Source organism: Chenopodium quinoa, unplaced genomic scaffold (genome assembly GCF_001683475.1).
Source record: "Chenopodium quinoa cultivar QQ74 unplaced genomic scaffold, ASM168347v1, whole genome shotgun sequence".
Taxonomy (NCBI): domain Eukaryota; kingdom Viridiplantae; phylum Streptophyta; class Magnoliopsida; order Caryophyllales; family Amaranthaceae; genus Chenopodium; species Chenopodium quinoa.
This window is the reverse complement of record NW_018743574.1, coordinates 5680645-5699018: the sequence shown is the minus strand read 5'-3', so window position 1 is coordinate 5699018 and position 18374 is coordinate 5680645. Positions and strand designations below refer to the sequence as shown.

The 18374-nt window shown below is 32.5% G+C and overlaps 3 protein-coding genes across 3 annotated transcripts; 2 read left to right on the top strand and 1 right to left on the bottom strand.

The window, feature by feature from the left end:
- Positions 1 to 5588: 5588 nt before the first annotated feature.
- Positions 5589 to 9325, top strand: LOC110682304 (heat shock factor protein HSF24-like). The gene is made up of 2 exons (XM_021858616.1): positions 5589 to 6270; positions 8400 to 9325. The coding sequence occupies exons 1-2, from the start codon at positions 6067 to 6069 to the stop codon at positions 8988 to 8990; spliced, it is 795 nt and encodes a 264-aa protein (XP_021714308.1). The 5' UTR covers positions 5589 to 6066; the 3' UTR covers positions 8991 to 9325.
- Positions 9326 to 9857: 532 nt separating this feature from the next.
- On the top strand, positions 9858 to 11465 carry LOC110682303 (red chlorophyll catabolite reductase, chloroplastic-like). Its single transcript, XM_021858615.1, has 2 exons — positions 9858 to 10236; positions 10789 to 11465. Exons 1-2 carry the CDS (start codon positions 9889 to 9891, stop codon positions 11395 to 11397), a joined length of 957 nt encoding a protein of 318 aa, XP_021714307.1. The 5' UTR covers positions 9858 to 9888; the 3' UTR covers positions 11398 to 11465.
- Positions 11444 to 17236, bottom strand: LOC110682302 (DNA (cytosine-5)-methyltransferase 1-like). Its single transcript, XM_021858614.1, has 22 exons — positions 16835 to 17236; positions 16359 to 16567; positions 16236 to 16267; positions 16050 to 16149; positions 15389 to 15496; positions 15170 to 15289; positions 14991 to 15075; positions 14704 to 14903; positions 14545 to 14610; positions 14236 to 14469; positions 14056 to 14114; positions 13819 to 13885; positions 13390 to 13719; positions 13178 to 13246; positions 13007 to 13093; positions 12820 to 12907; positions 12590 to 12708; positions 12415 to 12519; positions 12283 to 12326; positions 12128 to 12197; positions 11933 to 12036; positions 11444 to 11823 (listed from the first exon to the last, which is right to left on the bottom strand). Exons 2-22 carry the CDS (start codon positions 16524 to 16526, stop codon positions 11673 to 11675), a joined length of 2406 nt encoding a protein of 801 aa, XP_021714306.1. The 5' UTR covers positions 16527 to 16567; positions 16835 to 17236; the 3' UTR covers positions 11444 to 11672.
- Positions 17237 to 18374: the final 1138 nt, after the last annotated feature.

Sequence of the window (18374 nt, the reverse complement as noted above, 5' to 3'; positions counted from 1 at the left end):
GCAAATAAGCTAATTGTACATTTCTCTCTTTTGTTTTATTTTATTTTTATTTTTTATTTTTATTTTTGGTTTAGAGAGCCACAATAGACGGGTGATGAGACATAATCCTTAGATTTCTTGGAATCAAAAATAAAACTCTAACCACGTGAGCTATCCCTCACACTCATATTTTTCCATATAATTTTGCACTCAATTGATTATAAAACTTTTCAAATCCCCTTATGTCAAAGTAATGGGTGGATCAGCGGATGTTTTAAAAAAAAGTTATGGGGTGGAAAGTGGGTCCAGTGGCCATGCAAAAATTCTAAAGAATAAGTTTTCAATTTTTGGGCTGTCAAGCGATGTTATTTTCTCGTTGGGCTCAGACTACTATTTGTACTGGGCCGTATCGTCGTCTTACATTTGTTGGTCAGCTCACTTGAATCCACAACAACGAAAAGATTTGCTACATGGGTCGTAAAAGATGTTTACTTTGATGTATCCAGTAGACAATCTTATCATTCTGTTCTTGTGACTTGTGAGTCGTGACATGAAGATCACAAGATCAAATCCTCTTAAGGACTCTTTAATAATGGAGTCCTTCACACTCCTAAATTCCTAATGAATATAACCTTTCAAAATAAAACTAAATTAAGTAGCAAGAGTACGAGAGGTGTCAATTAAATAAAATCATCATAGCTATCTTTAAAGTAGCATGACAAGTACACTTGTTTTTTGCTCATCAGTTCATGTTCCACTCATTTTGCTTGTGCCAACACACCCCTCCCACCCTAAAAAGGATATTTAGATTATATTCCATAAGTTGAATATTGGACTTGTCAGATAATATAAACTCCTTGATTAGAGTGATTTCCATTGATCAATATTTATAGGGTTACAATGAGAAACCTAATCATATTAGGTAACATAAGATATGTATAGATATCAAAGACAATCTTATACAAAATATATCCTAAACCTAAGATGAGAATATTCTATGGACATTCTCTATCACACCCCCGCAGTCAGAGTGGGAGAAAATCGGATGCTCAGACTGGATCTGAATCACGCGTCGAACGGTAAGGATAGTATAGTAACCCATGATCAAAAGAGAAGTAGTAGACGTGTGCTGGTGATGACGATGAGAAGCAACAACCACGACCTACGTATAGTAGAGATATGCACTTTTAGGCCGAAGGAGAAGAGTCACGCATGTACTTGGGCCAAGTTGCAGATCCAGAGAAGAATAAGTTAAGGGATCAAACCATCATCGGGGAGGACACTACACTACTACGTAAAATCACAGCTGAAGAAAAACAGATAAAATTGCGCAAGAAAAGATTAAATCCCACCGCTTGAAATTAATCAATTCTCAAAAGAGAAACCAGGTAGCAAGAATTAATACTCCACAAAGATTCCAAGTGCTGCAACAATAAAAGGAGCTAACTTGATAGCAAAAGAGATCTACAAAAGTTGACCTTATTGTGATATACCACCACCAAAACAAAATCTATGTGATTATGTGTAAAAAAAAAACCAATCAGGCAATGTAAGAATCATTGTTGGTCATGGGGAGGTGGAAATAGAGTGCGGCACATGGAGTAGGTTGACATATGTGGTTATTGCCAGTAGGGGGAGGCAGTAGTGTATGCGATTGCCAACAACGATGGAGGAGGCTTTCGCGATTGCTACTGTTGGTAGGAGGCGCAAGGTTACATAAAGATTCTAAAAAAAACTTTGACAAAAGAAAAAAAAAATCTATATGTGTGTTTGCGGAAGCCTAAAAAACTTTGTATATCCCGCCGGTGGGTTTAATTTTCTAACCCACTGGCAGGGTGAGAATTTTTGTATATGATCCCAAGATCTAACCTAAGCTCTGATATCATGTCAGGTAATATAAACTCCTTTATTAGAGTGATTTCCATTGATCAATATTTATAGGGTTACAATGAGAAACCTAATCATATTAGGTAACATAAGATATGTATAGATATCAAAGATAATCTTATACAAAATATATCCTAAACCTAAGATGAGAATATTCTATGGATATTCACTATCAGACTTAGTTTTGAACCAGTAGATAATTAATTATAAAAGGCTTTACCTAATAGCAGTATGGAAGTAATATTAGTTCAATATATTTTAGACTCGATTGAAAATTAAAGAATTGGAGCTCCCCACCTCAATGTTACCATACACAAGCTTAATTAGGATGTTTAAAATTAATGTACACCCTCTGTCCTATAGTGACACAGTCAAATTTTGCACACATAGCGATGTATTTAGTTTAACCTTATTTTATTTACCGAATAAGTAAATATTAAAAAATTACTACGTATTTTTATAAAACTTTATATAAATACATACAAGTATGTAAGTATATAACAACATATTTTAGGACCATTCTTGTAATTAAGTAATCACGCAAATATCTCTAAAAGCTCACAACAAACCCATATCAAAAACAGATCTTTAAATTAGCACGAAATTTCAATCTTGTTTGACAATAAACTTGTGGACTTATAGTGCCATACATACTTCCAACTTCCAAGGATGCCCTTAATTTGATACAAGTTCACTATCACTCATTCACTCCAACATAATTATTGGACGGTGAAAAATGACAAAAGGGTACTGCTAGCTAATAATTGTTTCAAATTAAATTTAAATTAAACTCGTGTAACATATTCATTTTATGTTACCAACTTACCATTAATTGGTTGATCCATTGTCCATGCCTTGAGATAACACAAAACAGTACGTATATATGGTCATCATACAACAGCACCGGCATGCGTAGAAGACTAGAAGGGATCAAATTCTTAACTTATATAGTTCCATTTTCAACGTCTCACCAACTAAATTAAAGCAACGAATTTCAATTCTATCCGTGAGATATTAAAGTTAAATCAATATGCACCATAAATCCATAAAATTATAAAAGTGAAAATTATAGGATCATAATTTTGTAGCATATAAATACGTACTAGAAAATATATTCATTGTATGACCAATAGAGACATACGAAGAAAGCAAAAAACAGTTTATACATTTACTCGTATTATGCAAACAAAACATACTTTGAGATATTAAAGTAAATTAAAGCAACGAATTTCAATTCTATACTTGAGATATTAAAGTTAAATCAATATGCACCATAAATCTATGAAATTATAAAAATGGAAATTATAGGAGCGTAATTTTGTAGCTTATAAATAGGTACTAGAAAATATAACCATTGTATGACCAATAGAGACATACGGAGAAAACAAAAAACAGTTTATACATTTACTCGTATTATGCAAACCAAACATACTTTGGTGGTCTCTTATTAATTGAATGAACGTAGACATACATTTTTAGTATATTTATACTCTACTTTAGCTTAAAGTTTCACATTAATATACATGTTCAATTAAAATGTAACACTTAAATAAAAAGAGATGTAAGAATTGAAACAAATTGTTTAGTTAATCGTTGGGGAGTGGAGTGAAGCAACTAATTAAACAGTTAATTCCTTTCTTTCAAATCAAACAGAGGATGTAAGAATTGAAACAAATTGTTTAGTTAATCTTAGGAGAGTGGAGTGAAGCGACTAATTAAGGGCTTGTTTGGCATCAGTTTTGGTTTTCATTTTCCTGTTTTTTTGAAAACCAAAAACAGGAAACAAGAAAAAGGCGTTTCCACTTTTCTGTTGTCAGTTTTCAAAATTATCATAATTTTAATAAGTTTATATAACTTTTGATTCATTATGGGACTCATATCATATACTTTTAGAAAAAAAAAAAACCAAAAAAAAAAACCACAGCAATGCCAAACGAACCCTAAACAATTAATTCCTTTCACTCTATTAGCACACACTCAAATATATTTAAATATTTACGGATTATTATGGAGTACTAGGGTTGGGGTAAATTTATAGTGGTATCAAATTTATGGTTCAAACATCCATAACTTATCCCAAATGATTATACAAATTAAAATGGTAAGGGCATGCAAGATTACAAGTTAATGATAACCTTATTAAAAAGCAATAAAAGAAGAAGAAAAAATTGTGTCACAATCGAAGCCGAAAGAAGTTTATGTTAATCTTTTTGCATAAGAAACCATTGCATATGCAATGGAATGGGTTAGGTGGAATAAGGAGTTGCTTTTATTTCCAACAAGAATTTAACCGTCAAGATTGTAAACGTGGCATAAATCCAGATCATTACCAATTTCTACACTCTTTCAGAAATTTTATAAGAACCTTCTTTTTCAAATGAAAGTATGAATACTCTGCAATTTAATATGCTTACACTAAAAACCTTATTATACCCCACATTTGACATTTCATGGATACTGTTATAAACTAAACATAGGCTTGATCACATCGTAAGATTTTAGGTGGGTCATTTGATTGGAGAAAAAATTTGTGCAAAACTTGTTGACATAGTAATATATGATTTAACAATTAGATTAATAATTTATTTGGATTAAGGAAAGAGAAAAAGATATGCAATAAACTTATAAATAGGGATGGAGTAAAACACAACGCAAAGTAATATTTTTTCATAAATTAATGATCAATTGTGGGAAGTAATGTGCTATATGCAAAATTAAATATTGTTTCAATAATATATTGTTATATGTTTACTCCATTATCTATAATTTTAATGTTTAGAGATATATAATGATAAATTAATATGATTTTATTGTAACTCATATTGGTTGTAAATTGAGCTTGAATATTCTTTATCAACCTTTTTTTTGATATGAACTTACTTCCGGCCCTATTCCACAAAAATATTGAAGATAAGATAAAACAAAACAAAAAAAAATTATAAAATTCCTTCTCCATATGTTAACATACTTTTCTATTGTTTACTATCTCCACCCTAGTCTTCTGTAAATATAGTCTTACCTTTTTTTTTTGACTCATTCTTTCAAGAAAATTCAAATTCTAAGTATTGTAGTCGTCTTCTATAAAAACAATTTAAACCTAGTATTGAAGTAGTGAATGAAAGTATTCTTTATTAACATAACATCAAACACAAATATTTCAAATCAAGAATTTTACTTCTACAACCGATTATACCATGCAAAATATAACTAAGATTATATTTTATTCTCATGCACAAAATACAAGCATGGAAACCAAAAGAATAAAAAATAAAAAAACTTAAGTTGTGCTACACATATAAACCCTAGTAAAAAAAAAACTACTCATACATATTACTGGATAGTAATTAGTCAACAATAAACCAAAATGCAACCATGTACACTTTATTTATCAAAATAAAATAAAATAAAAATCCCAATTTCTAATTATTTGCAAGTTGTAAATTAAAATTAGTAAAATAAACGAAAAATTGACAATAGCAACTAAAATGAATTCATTAAATTTTAAAGAATAGTGTCTTCTTGCAAGTTCCTTAAAAACGTCAACATGACACGGCTTTATCTAAGAGTATACTCGTAGTAGTTGTTGCCAACTTCAACTTCCCATTAACAAAATTCAAACCCAACGAAAGTGGAGAACTTACTCACTTTAATTGTTTATTTTTTGTTTTTTTAGTTCTTATTTTTAATATTCAAACATGACTTTGGAAAATCAAAGAAGAAAAAAGAGTTTATGAAGCTTTCTAGAACACCCTGTTTTGTCAAGTCACTTTCTATAAATCTCTTACTTTTGAGTTTTGTCTTCGTCTATATTTCTATTTTTATAAGGACTCTACGTGAAACATCTGCATATTCGCATTTTCTTTCTCTCTCTTTCCTTTTGTTATCAAAAAATATGATCTTGCAAAATCAACAACCATTTTCTTCTAATTAGCAGAAAAACAGAGGATAAAGGCAAAAACAAAATCTAAATCATGTATTCTGGTTCATTAATTTCTGGGTTTTATTGTTGGGGATGGGAATTTTTAACTGCCCTTTTGCTTTTTAGTTGTTCTTCTTCTTCCTAAATTGTTATTCTTCCATTTTTCTAGATTAATTAGCTATTTTTCTTGAGTATATTTTAGGTAAAAAAAACAGGGGAAAACAGGGGATTTTTTTAAAAAATAACTCATATAGTTGAGTTTATAGAGTAGTTGAATAAAAATGGGGCAAAGGTCAACTCCTGCGCCATTTTTGACGAAGACATACGAGATGGTGGATGATAAAACTTCAGATGATGTAATTTCATGGGGGGAGAATGGGTCAACTTTTGTTGTTTGGAAAACTGCTGAGTTTGCTAAGGATTTGTTGCCCAAATTCTTCAAGCACAACAATTTCTCAAGTTTCGTTCGCCAGCTTAACACCTATGTAAGTTTTCGAAAATTAATAATCGCGTTGATAGTGTAATTTTTACTATGATCCTGGTTGAGTGTTTGATAAATTTGATTTCATTTATTCAGCAATATTTGTTATCATATCCTGAAATTGGCTAAGATTTTATGTCAACGTTTACTTATGATCCACTATCTTCAATTGTTAGGAATTTATATATATTTTATTTTTTTATTTACTTTTGTTAGAAATGAGAATTTGGATGGGTCAAATCAAATCCATAATTTGTGGAAAATATGAATTATGAGTTATGAGGCCTTTTATTATTACTACCTCCATTACATATTATTTGCAACAAAAAATGTCTAATCGTTGCAAATAATATGTAACGGAGATAGTAATTTGAATTTAAATTACCACTAGATGATATGAGTAGTTTCATAGATTGACTATTATGACAATTTTAATAAGTACGACTATATGAGTACAAGTTATTATTGGGGATCATTAAAAAAAAACTTCATTAAAAAACACAAAAGTATAATTTGAATTAAATTAGATGTGCCTACTGCCGATTGCCTAGATACGATAGTCGTTAAAGACTAAAGAGTGGAGGGAAGACAATATGTGAACTTGTATAAAATTATTCCCATGATATTTTGTCAAAATTAAACGTGTTCACACTATTGGGTGAATTTATCGAAACAAGAATTATTAAAAAGACATTTGTGTTCGTTATCATGGGGTAGTTGAATTATTTGCTTGTTTTTTTTTTTTTTTTTTCAATCTTAAATGTACTAGTCCGACCAAGAATATCTTTGATGCTAAGTTGTTTAAAATTATGTAAACAAAATTATATTTAAAAAAATATATGTAATGTATGTAAATATTACAAAAAGTTTAAAAACGCTTAAAAAACCTACGGAAGAATGATTTTAAAAATGTTCAACTACGTACTAACATGCATATAATGATTAAGAAGTTTTTAGAAGTATTTCACTTGACAAATTTTCTCTTAAATTATATACCGGTAATTGTGAAAATTTCCAATTAACGTTTAGTAAGTTAAATAGATATGGTGCAATTACTTGTCTTCGTAAAATTTTCCAAGTTAAATCGGGAGGAATATTTGAGGATGTTCACTATTGCCCCATGATTTCATAGAACAAAACTTACACTAGGGTATGTTCACTTTAGTTTAGTTCAGTCCAGCTCTTAATTTCCTTCTTTCATAAAAAAATCATTTCATCTCTATTCAGTTCAATTTAGTTTAGCTTAGCTCTAATTAGATCAGTTCAGTTCAGTTTAGTTCAGCTAAATGTGAACAGGCCCAATGTGTAAAAAAAAAACTAAAAATGTGTATACACATGGGTGATGACATTTTATAGTATGAGACTATGAGTAATTGCACGATGGCAAAGATAAATAACATGTTTGTTAATTAGACAATTAGTTGGTAGCTAGTTGAATGAATAGGTTTGATTAAAGTTTCTCAAAAAAAAAAAAAAAAAAAAAAAAAAGGTTTGATTAAAGAGTTGCATGACTTCATCAGATGCTAACTGACTATTTTAATTATCCTAAAATAGCTTATGTAATAATTTCTCAAAATGACTCTTACAAAGAGCATAATAGACTAATTCCAATAACATTTTGCATAATCTATTTTCCAAACATGAATAACAGTAACTGTTTTTGTGGTGTGACACTTAAACCCTCTAATTGCTTTATTTATAAAATAAAAAACCTCGTCAATTATCTCTTTGCTAAACAAGACCTAAAACAGTAAATTGTACGGATAAAACCGTTAAGCGACATCTGTGGCTCTTTGCTTTGATTTTGTTTGAGATGCCTAAAAACTTGCCATTGCATAGAAGTTTTTCACATCTCATCTGTCATTTTTGCCAGTCAAATGAAAGTATTGTCAAGTTTATACTTTCTTCACAATATCTTCCAAGAGTTCTTCTAGGAACTTTCTCCTCACTTTACTTGTTGGGTTGAAATTAAAGTTCATAAAACTATAATAGTCCAAACATTAATTATCATTGTATTTTAACATAATTTCATAGTAAAAAATTTCTACGTAACATTCATACTAGTCCATATTTTTTTCCAAAATCACGGCGCACACTTTTGACGAAATGCACATTTTGTAAAACAAATTTCAGGGATTCCGCAAAATTGTGCCGGACAAGTGGGAATTCGCCAATGACAACTTCAAGAAAGATCAAAAAGATCTCCTCTCCGGAATCCGCCGCCGGAAAGCAACACTCGCCGTAAAAGTCACCGGCGTCGTCACATCACCGTGCATATCCGGCGACGACGCTGGGTCCACATCCACGGCATCACCAGGTTCCGTAGAAATCGCGGATTTATCGGGTGAAAACGAGAAATTGAGACGAGATAACGAGATGCTAAACTCAGAGCTAGCCCAAACAAAAAAACAATGTGAAGAGTTAATGGGCTTTCTTACGGCCCATTTGAAAGTGGGCCCAGATGAGATAAACCATATCCTAGAGCAGGGGATGGTGGTATCATGTGGGGCCCACAAAGATGGGTTTGTTGGAGAAGATGACTTTGGAGGTGTTGATAATAATGAAGAAGAAGATGGTTTCAAATTGTTTGGTGTTTGGTTGAATGAAGTTGGTGGGGTCAAGAAAAGAGGAAGATGTTATGATGAATTTCAAAGGGACAATAATTCTAATTTGGGCTTTAATGGAGCCCAATGTCGTCGAAAGATCATGAAGATTCCTTCATAAATTACTAATAGTATATACAATAATACTACTAATGCATAATTTGTTCAATTTTCTCGTCTTATAAATGTCTTGTATAAGGAGAAATGGTTATGGATTAGTCAATGTGGTTGTTGAAGTTTGAAGATTCATGATGGATAGATGAAACAATGGCGGATTACAATATGCATTTGTAATTTGTTTTAGATGTTTCTGTTTAGTTTGGACTATATATTGCTATATGTATTTATGAATGTATTAAATAGTGGACATTGGCTTGAATAGAACAAGGGATAATAGGAACTAATCCTCTAATATATTGTTAAAGTAAGTGGAGTTATACAATTTGCTCAAAGTACATATTTTATATGTGTATTTAGACATTAGAGACATAACAAAATCTACCAACAAAGTTTCAAGTGAAATTCAAATACTCGATAGTATGTTTGGCAGCAATCTTTTATAAAAACAAGTCTTATCGTTTTTGGTATAAAAAGATCTTACTAATTCAACTAGTTAGATTGTATTTGTCTAACCACATGCAGTCATGTTTAGAACGAGCTAAGAAAAAGTCATGTTGTGCCAAACTTTCATAAATGAGGCTCATATATTGCGAGACTCATGTGCCGTCCTTATAGGCCACCAATAAGTCTGTTAAAATGGGGTCTGGCTGTTGAGCTCGTGCCGAGTTCGTGCCACATTTTGAAAATGAAGCCTATGCACAGCCCACCTACGTGCCTCTCGTGCTATGCTAGGCTTATGATGGGCTCGTGTTGGGTTTAGGCCATTAAGCCGAAGGCGTATTGTCAATTTTGTAGCCCAAAACAAGTGATGGATAGCATACCCACAAATCCTTGGTAGAACTAGCCCATTTGTATATTTATTTTAAGTTTTATGGAGCTCCAAGAAAGAACAAATTCGTATGGCTCTCATTTTCTCACACTTTCCCTTTTCTCTCCCCTCAAAAGCATCACCATTTTGCCAGACTTCTCTTCCTTCATTACCCAATTTCAGATTTCCTACTTCCACTCTTACTCGTTCTAGTGTACGATCATCAATGGACAGTGATGGACGGCCAGGATTCAAGGACTTCCCTTACGCATCACCACCCATCAAAGATCTGATGATTGATTTGATATCAACGGTTGAAAATCGCCTTGATTCATTGCTACTACCATGTACACTTCCACAGGATGTTCAGTACTTTGAAAACCAAAGTGGGACCGCCCATGCTTCTCTTCTACTTCGCTCTGGTGCTCCCTCTTCTTCGGTACTCTCCACTTTACAACTTCCTCATTACATTATTTTGCTATGAAATTATGTTATTTTAAAATTATGTTATTTTTAGTTATGCTACTTAAGTATTTTATGTGCTATGTGATCATGGCTTGACATAAGAAATTATTAATTTCTTTTACTATAAAAAAATTGTTATGCTATCTTACTTGATCAATTGGCTTGACTCCGAATAAGGGTTGTTGTGTTGTTGAAATTCGAACTTGTGACCTATACTTCGTAAACACATAAAAAGTGATACTTGTGGAATTGCTAGTACTTTTGGTAGTAGTATTTGTGTTTGTGTGTGAACCAAACGACCATTTGATATCCTACATTAAGCATAATATTGTGTTCCTTTGTTATAGGTAATACGGAGTAGAGATTAGTGGACTACTACTTTATACAAATTCTAGTACATTATTTTAAGATGTCCGAAAAATGTAACATGACCTTTAATGAAGAGACATAGGGACTATCCTGATTATGTTTCTATTAACTATTATTAAGTCTCAACACCATTAACATTTTGCTGCAACGTTTGCAGATTGACTTCATGTTAAGTTCTTGGTTACATTGTGAACTACCAACGGGAGCAGCTTTAAACATCACAAGTTTATCATCTTACATGAATAGCTCAACCGATGCACCACACTTGGTGATTGAGTTCATCCAAAGTAGTCCCACATCTTTGGTTCTAATCCTCGATTTACCTCCTCGAAAGGACCTCATCCTTCACCCTGAATATCTGAAGACATTTTATGAAGATACACAGCTAGAGAAGCAAAGACAGGTCCTTGATAAAATCTCTGAAGCTCAACTTTATGTCTCCCCGTCTCTTTACATTCGTTCCGTCTTCTCTCCTACTGCAGTTGTACTTCGTGTGGACACTTCCTCAAGTGGAGGAGACAGATTGGAGCAGATTCTGAGGGACGATGTTAGTAATGCAGCACAAGAGGTGTTGAACACATGGTTAAGCTTATGCGCATTAGGCGAAAAACAAGACATTGGAGATGATGAGAAGGCTTGTTTGAAGAAGAGGGATAGCTTGTATAAGAGTAAGAGTATTGAGACTGATATTGGATCTAGCTTGCCTAGGATGTTCGGTCAAGAAAAAGCTGACCGTGTTTTAGAAGTTCTACAAGCTATTTTGTAGTCACCATAATCAAGAAACATTGTTTGTAATCAATTAAGCATAAACATTGTATTGATAACTTTTTTCTAGGATTACATTTTCTCCTTTCTGCATATTTTAATTGCAGAGTGAGTACATTGAATATTCAGCAAAAAACTGTCAATCCGAAGTTTGAAGACAATTAATTAATCTCAATATTTCCCCCTATAAATCATAGGCTAAAAGTTGAATCAATATAAATGTTTCCATGACTTTTACACAATTGCTTCTTTCCTTAACATTCTAATGACAACAGCTCAATTTTGCTCACGAACAAGACACTGAGGGAATCTGAAAGGTAGCGTCATCACAGCATTGCCGTCAACATTTCCTTGACTTGCAATGCCGAAAGCATAGCCAAGACCAGTAGCTACAGGTACTGCTACTGCATTTCCGACTTGAATGTACCTATAAAACATGTTACAAAAAAATTTACAACAATTCCTCTAAAGTTATACTAGTGAAAGGTGAAAGATAGTTTTTTGTGAATAAATAACTTGATCTTCAGAAGTCTTACCTCTCCTTGATAGGGCCATAGAGTTGGTAGCAATCAAGAAAACCTTGTAGCCTTGCATTTTCCCGTATGCTGAGCACTCTATCTTGCTCAGGATGTAGAACAATCTGGAAAAAAAAAAAATCAAATCTTCAATACTATTATGACATTACAAGTGACAAAAACGTCCCAAAATTGTGTTGCAAACAATGAGGTTACCTGGTTGTGAGGTTCAGCTCGGGTAACAACAGTGGCCACTGTCTCATCCCACCACAATCTACCAAATGGTCTGAAAATAACATTATACACCATATCTTAGTAAAATAGAAAATCTAATACGAAGTATGTTTAACTCGAAAAAAAAGTGCACATACTTGGAAGAGCTGCCCTTGACGTACGAAATTGCATAATCAGGAACCTAATCATAAACATTTTAAGGTTACACTCACTTACACCATTACAATAGCATATTAAACAGATGACAAAAGCATTTGAGTGATAGTTACCAATGGTTTCTTTGAAGGAAGAAGTGCTCTTTCCACATTAGGATCCAAGGATACCTTGTTCTTAGCATCTACAAGCACTCCGGGCAAGTCTCTAAAATTTGCTCCCTATATAAAATACAAGGCATAAGAACAAGATCGTATCGAACTAATTTTGCAAAGAAAACAGAATGCTAACCTTTTTTTTAGGAATCTCACAAACTCTTAAAATGTCATCATCATTCAATTTCAAGGGGCGGTGGTCGAAAAGCGAATGACTTGATGCAACTTCAGTTGAACCATTGAATGATATCATTTCTGATAAACCAATTTACACAATAAAATATCATACAAGTTTAATGAAAAGGTGAAGAATAAGCAATAAAAATTCTACAAAATTGAAATAAGATACAGTATCCATAAACTCACCCTCTCTTGGTAGTCTGATATACCGCTGGAATTCTGATTGTGGAGCTCCTCCATAAGGCCTCACATCTTCCTCCTCGTCATTTTTAACCTGAATAGATAAACATAAGATATTTTATAAGACAAACAAAGATTATTTGTAACAGCTACCTTACACCAATAGAAATATATATATCCAACAATCATGTACCTCAGGTAAATCTGAGATAGCATCCCCCAATAATAGAGCCTTCTCTAACTGAACAGGGCTGTTTTTGCCATGTGAGACATTAATATCCTGCATGTATTACACAAAACTGTTACAAACATATAGTGTCATTAACTTAGAAGCTTTATTTTTAATGTGCAAAGAATGCCTTACTGAAAACTCAACGGGAACTCCGCCTCTTGTAACAACATCATGAGTAGGGAGAGGAAATTGAGGCAGTTTCTGTCACAAAAGTCAGAACATGAGTACTGATGGAAGATTTTGCTTTTAAAGGGAGGGGGTAAAAACACTTGAATGACTACCTCACAGGGTCTATATGTAAAAGGTTAAGAACAGTCAATCACAATGACAACTTAGCAATTTACCTGTGAAGTGTGTGCACCCCATAGAAACACCCTCATCCGATATTGAGGCAGACCATATGATCCAGCCGCCATGATCCCCATCCGTGTTTGGTAGTTCATACCGATAAGTCTTCCAACTGCATAGCGGCCCAAAAATCCTCCAGCAAATTTCAGTAAATCCACCACATTCTCCATGAGGACATACTTTGGCCTTAAATATTCGACTATGTTCATGTAAACTACTAGCTGCTGGTTCTTTGAATCGTTTAAAGGATTATTTGTATCTCGAAATCGGTTGAATCCACTAACCCCTTGACAAGGAGGTCCCCCACATATAAAATCAACATCCCCCTATACATTGGCATTATATGTAAGCCTTTATACCAGTATACTAAAAAGAAAAAACACCATGCCACTAGGTAATGTAATTCAAAAACACTAGTTTCTTACAGGAAGAGGCAGTAGTTTTGATTGGTATCCTTTTGTGACAAATTCCTTAATCCTTTCTTCAGAGCCACTGTAATATATGAAAGCAAATAATTAGACCAGATTAACATCAAGCATAGTAAAACAGAAAAATACCAATGACAATAAAGCAGTCATAATCTAGCCTATAGTATTCAAAGACTATGAGGCCTTATTTTATTGCCAATAAAAATAAAAAATAAATAAAAAGCTGTCATATACCTCAATCCATCAATGGGCTCCCAAGTATCCTCTTCAGGTCCATACCCCTTCCAGTGTACCTTTAATCAATAATTATAGAATTAAAAAATAAATTTATTTTTTTCCGAAAAATAGATGAATACAACAACAATATTTCATTGATAAAGCTTGTGTTATGTAAGCTAGAGAGAAAGAAAATACCTTAAAGTAAAGGCCACGTTTTCTCACATTATTGGGATCCCCATAGCATATATCTAGTAAGCTCTCTACCTCAAACTCACCAGGAGATAGTGGATCGTCATTGTCTTCTTCTTCCTCTTCATCTTCAGGATTCGCCATCTCCGAGGGGGGTGCAGGTGACAATACTAAATCATTGCAAAGCTTTTCCCATTCTTTTAATAGGGCAAGGAAATTCTCAGCCATCTCATTTCTCACCTATAAAAATATTTTGTTATACTGTGCCGTTACTTCTCCACTATTGGTAAGGGTAAGCAAGAGTTAGAAAGTCACCTTAGTTTCTGGATGGTTCTTGCTTAAAGATTCACAAGCATAAGGGTTCAAATCTACCGCCCATCGCTAAAAAATAATTATAAATTGAACTTTTTCAATATATGATTATGTCACTATATCCAAAGTAAAGTATCATAACAAGTTAACAGTTCAGCTTACATTTACAAGTTTTACTCCTGCTAAAGTTGCACCTAGACATAAGCCTGTTGACATGGCTCCGCAGCCGGAATATAGATCTAATAATGTCATCTCAGTGACTGGTTGCGCATTACTAGAGGCATCATCAATGGCTTCATTTGAACTATGATCACTTGAAATAGTTGATGAAGTATCACTACCACTGCCTTGGTTTTTCTCATCTAAATAATTATGAATGAAGTAACAATAAGAATGAAAGCAAGCTCTAAGTTGAAATATATAGAGATTGGTGGACAAGGATAACATACCAAGCACCATATTTTCAAACGTTAAATATGGTAATTTATATCGCATATTACAGTATAAATAATCATCAGGCTTCTCAACCCCAACCTATCAATATTCATAGAGACATAGAATTAGACTTTTTTTTATCAGATTAACATAGAAAACGAAATTCAGATTTATGTACTCAAATATAACATACATCTGAAGGGTTGTAATCAATTTTGACTTTTTTAACAATGCATCCTAGTGGATTATCATCTTTGATATCTGAAAAGAATACTCTTTTCTTATCAACAAAATTTGCATGATCTTTAATGACCTGATAAGAAAATAAAAGGCAGAATTTTCAGTAAATAGTTCATCCAATGAACAATTATGTGCCAAATTTGTGTGTTTCAAAAATAAAATTTGAACTCACAGAATCATCAGCTCTATAGAACCATTGAGCTGTAATGTATGGCTCCTTATCAACAGTCTCGAAGAATTCCACAATTTTAGCAATGTAATCTCTCTGCCCTTTCTCTCCCTGCAGAACAGGACATTGTGTAAAATAAACATGTGCAACAAGATCATTTTTGTATTAGAGAATTCTCCATTTGGTAGCTCAAGCACAGACATTTGCTCAACTCGAACAGTGATATAGTTTGATGTTAAATTCGAGGTGTTAATGCTATTAAATTTCGACAATCATTACCAAAAATACTTTGATATATATTTGATACCTATGCTGGTCATATCTATTCTCAATTATCAACCCTATAACGCAGGCTATTTGTTCAGCTCTTTGTGCTTGTTACTACCATATATATATGAATTTAAGCTGAGCCTTCTAGAGCCAAATAGACACAACTCATCAATCGAATATTATGTAAAGCATTATTAATGTTCTAATTACAATACACATCTCATCAATCGAATCGAGCTTATATTATGTAAAGCATAATTAATATTCTAATTAAGATGATATCGAATAAAAATCAAATGTAAAATTCAGGATACTTCGAATCTGTACATCTCAATTGACTAAGTCCATATCTACATCAGTATACATCATATCAAATGTAAGAAATTATCCTAACCTGAATGTATACATCATCAAGAAGCTTGATTACAACACCATCAACAACAGCTTGGGTGTAGTGGTTTGAGGCTTGCAAAATTTCCTCACTATTCCATTCTCTGAAATGTAAAACAAATAAAAATCAACTTTAAAATACAACCAAACTGATTAATTAAACCTAATTGTAATTTTCCACAATTCTTACACTGAAAACTTTGCTGCATTTACCGCTTTACCCTGAAATTTTATACATGAACAAAATTTCAATTTACATAAAATTTTAACCAAAATTCAATTTAGAACAAAATTAGGTTAGACAAAACTGTACCTTAGATAAAAAGCGATGAGGCCATTGTGCCTTCGCTTGTTGAACGGGAACAGGTTTACCGATCAATTTACACTCTTCTTCGTCGGTTGGAGTTGTGATTTTCTTCTTTGGTTGTACAGATTCTTCCTCAGAACACCTCTTCAGATTCTGCGGCACACTCTCCTCCATCGAAAATTCAATTGCCAAAAAACCTACTGTAATTGTTCAACCTGTTCATAAAAATTACGAGATTAATTACAATTTCAGCCTATAATTCGTCAAAAAAAAAAAAAAAAAAATCCACTTGTTCATCAAAATTACCAGTTTTAAACTACAATTCCAGACTATAATTCGTCACAAAAAATAAATTTGATTCTATGAACACTAATGAAAAAAAAAATAACAGAAACAAACGCAGAATGTATGAAAAACAAAATTGAATCGTAAACCCTAATTCTTCTGATGAAAAAATTGAAGAAAAACTAAGGGTTGTTTACCGTAGGTTTGATTGAGGGTTAGTGAGGAGGGGGGAGAGAGAGAGAGCGCAGTTAATAGTGTAGAAGCGGTGCACGAAGAGATGTGGGTGAGGACTGAGGAGAGAGAAAGGACTTAAATTGAGCGTGGGTTAAATTGAGGGAAAGTGGAAGAGGTGAACATGGAATTATTTTTTGAATGTTTATTTTTTGAATTATGAGCGGGAAAATCGGAATACTCTAATTTTTTGTCAAAAAAAAATCTGATTGTGTTTTTGTGATCTCTTGGATTAGAGTAAAAAAAGCCTACTAGCCACTAGCCAGTACGGAGTACTCAGTAACATCTGCTTTCTTTTTGATTTATTGAGAAGAGTAATCTACTCCCTATATATACATTATCGAGTACTCTATACTTCCTATTTTTTTAAAGTTAATATTCCGTAATACGTAATTTGAGATAAGCTTAAATTGTTATGCGATATTGATAATAAGTTTTATTCTTAGTGATTTATAATAATCTTACGTAAAATTAATGAACCATTTAATTGAGCTAAGACAAGTAGGATTGGTTTGATCAAAGTAAATTTAAGCAAAACACACAGCACGGGTATAAGATTTTATTTATATTATATTTAAATTTTGGGATTAATAAAAATAATATTAGCGTCAAAACAAATTAGAAAGATGCGGACTAGATAGGTTAAATTAGCGTTTTTAAGAAACTAATTACCGGTGTGCAATTGAATTTGATTCATTTATTAGTTGTAAAGGTAACAATCACTAAGTCTAGGTACATATGTATTCTCTCTTACTAGATTAAGTTTATATTCAATTCATCTAATTTGATATAAATCTTTTGATTTGATATTATCTGTCTTGATTTGTTATTGTAATTGAATGATTTAGCAAATATTGATCCTATTTTACTGATCTTGATGAAATGAGATGCCATTGAATTTGTATTGATATGAAAATTTCAAAGATTTTTTTATTTAATTGTTAAAAAAAGTTTACCAATAGATAAAAAAAAAAAGGCGTATTATAATTTAACCTAGTACATGGCCATTTAATATGAATATGTACAGTTGAACTTTGTTAAAGTCGAACTTAACCCGAGTTCCTCTTTTTATCACAAGCTTTTTTTATACACTCGGGTGTACCGTACACATATACTTGTAAATATTATATTCTAATTTTGATGATTGTTTTTTTATTTAATCATCAAATAAAGAGTAAACACTAACCTTGGCTTACTTATCTTGGGTGTACGGTACACTATTTTTTTCCCTTTTTAGAGGGGGGGGGGGAAGGGAAAGAGTGTGTATGTGAGAAAATTTTAAGGAGATCACTTGAACACCCACCTTCTAAAAAACACATAAAATCCTCTTAAAATAAATATTGTGAAAATTGAACCCTAAACAACCTAAAATTTCTATTATTCTAAAACGATTACACTCAAATTCTCCATAAATCTAAATAGTTCGAAATAACTTTATAAGAGATGAATTAATATAAACATATACCAATTATAAATGGTGATTTATGAGCAAGTTAACACTCGATG

Coding starts and splice junctions, on each gene's coding strand:
- LOC110682302 (XM_021858614.1), bottom strand. CDS start 16,526: ATGGAGGAGAGTGTGCCGCAGAATCTGAAGAGGTGTTCTGAGGAAGAA. Junction 13,247..13,389: donor GGGGTGCACACACTTCACAG/GTAAATTGCTAA, acceptor CTTTTGTGACAG/AAACTGCCTCAATTTCCTCT. Junction 12,327..12,414: donor TTCCTTCAAAGAAACCATTG/GTAACTATCACT, acceptor GTTTATGATTAG/GTTCCTGATTATGCAATTTC.
- LOC110682304 (XM_021858616.1), top strand. CDS start 6,067: ATGGGGCAAAGGTCAACTCCTGCGCCATTTTTGACGAAGACATACGAG. Junction 6,271..8,399: donor TTCGCCAGCTTAACACCTAT/GTAAGTTTTCGA, acceptor AACAAATTTCAG/GGATTCCGCAAAATTGTGCC.
- LOC110682303 (XM_021858615.1), top strand. CDS start 9,889: ATGGCTCTCATTTTCTCACACTTTCCCTTTTCTCTCCCCTCAAAAGCA. Junction 10,237..10,788: donor CTGGTGCTCCCTCTTCTTCG/GTACTCTCCACT, acceptor CAACGTTTGCAG/ATTGACTTCATGTTAAGTTC.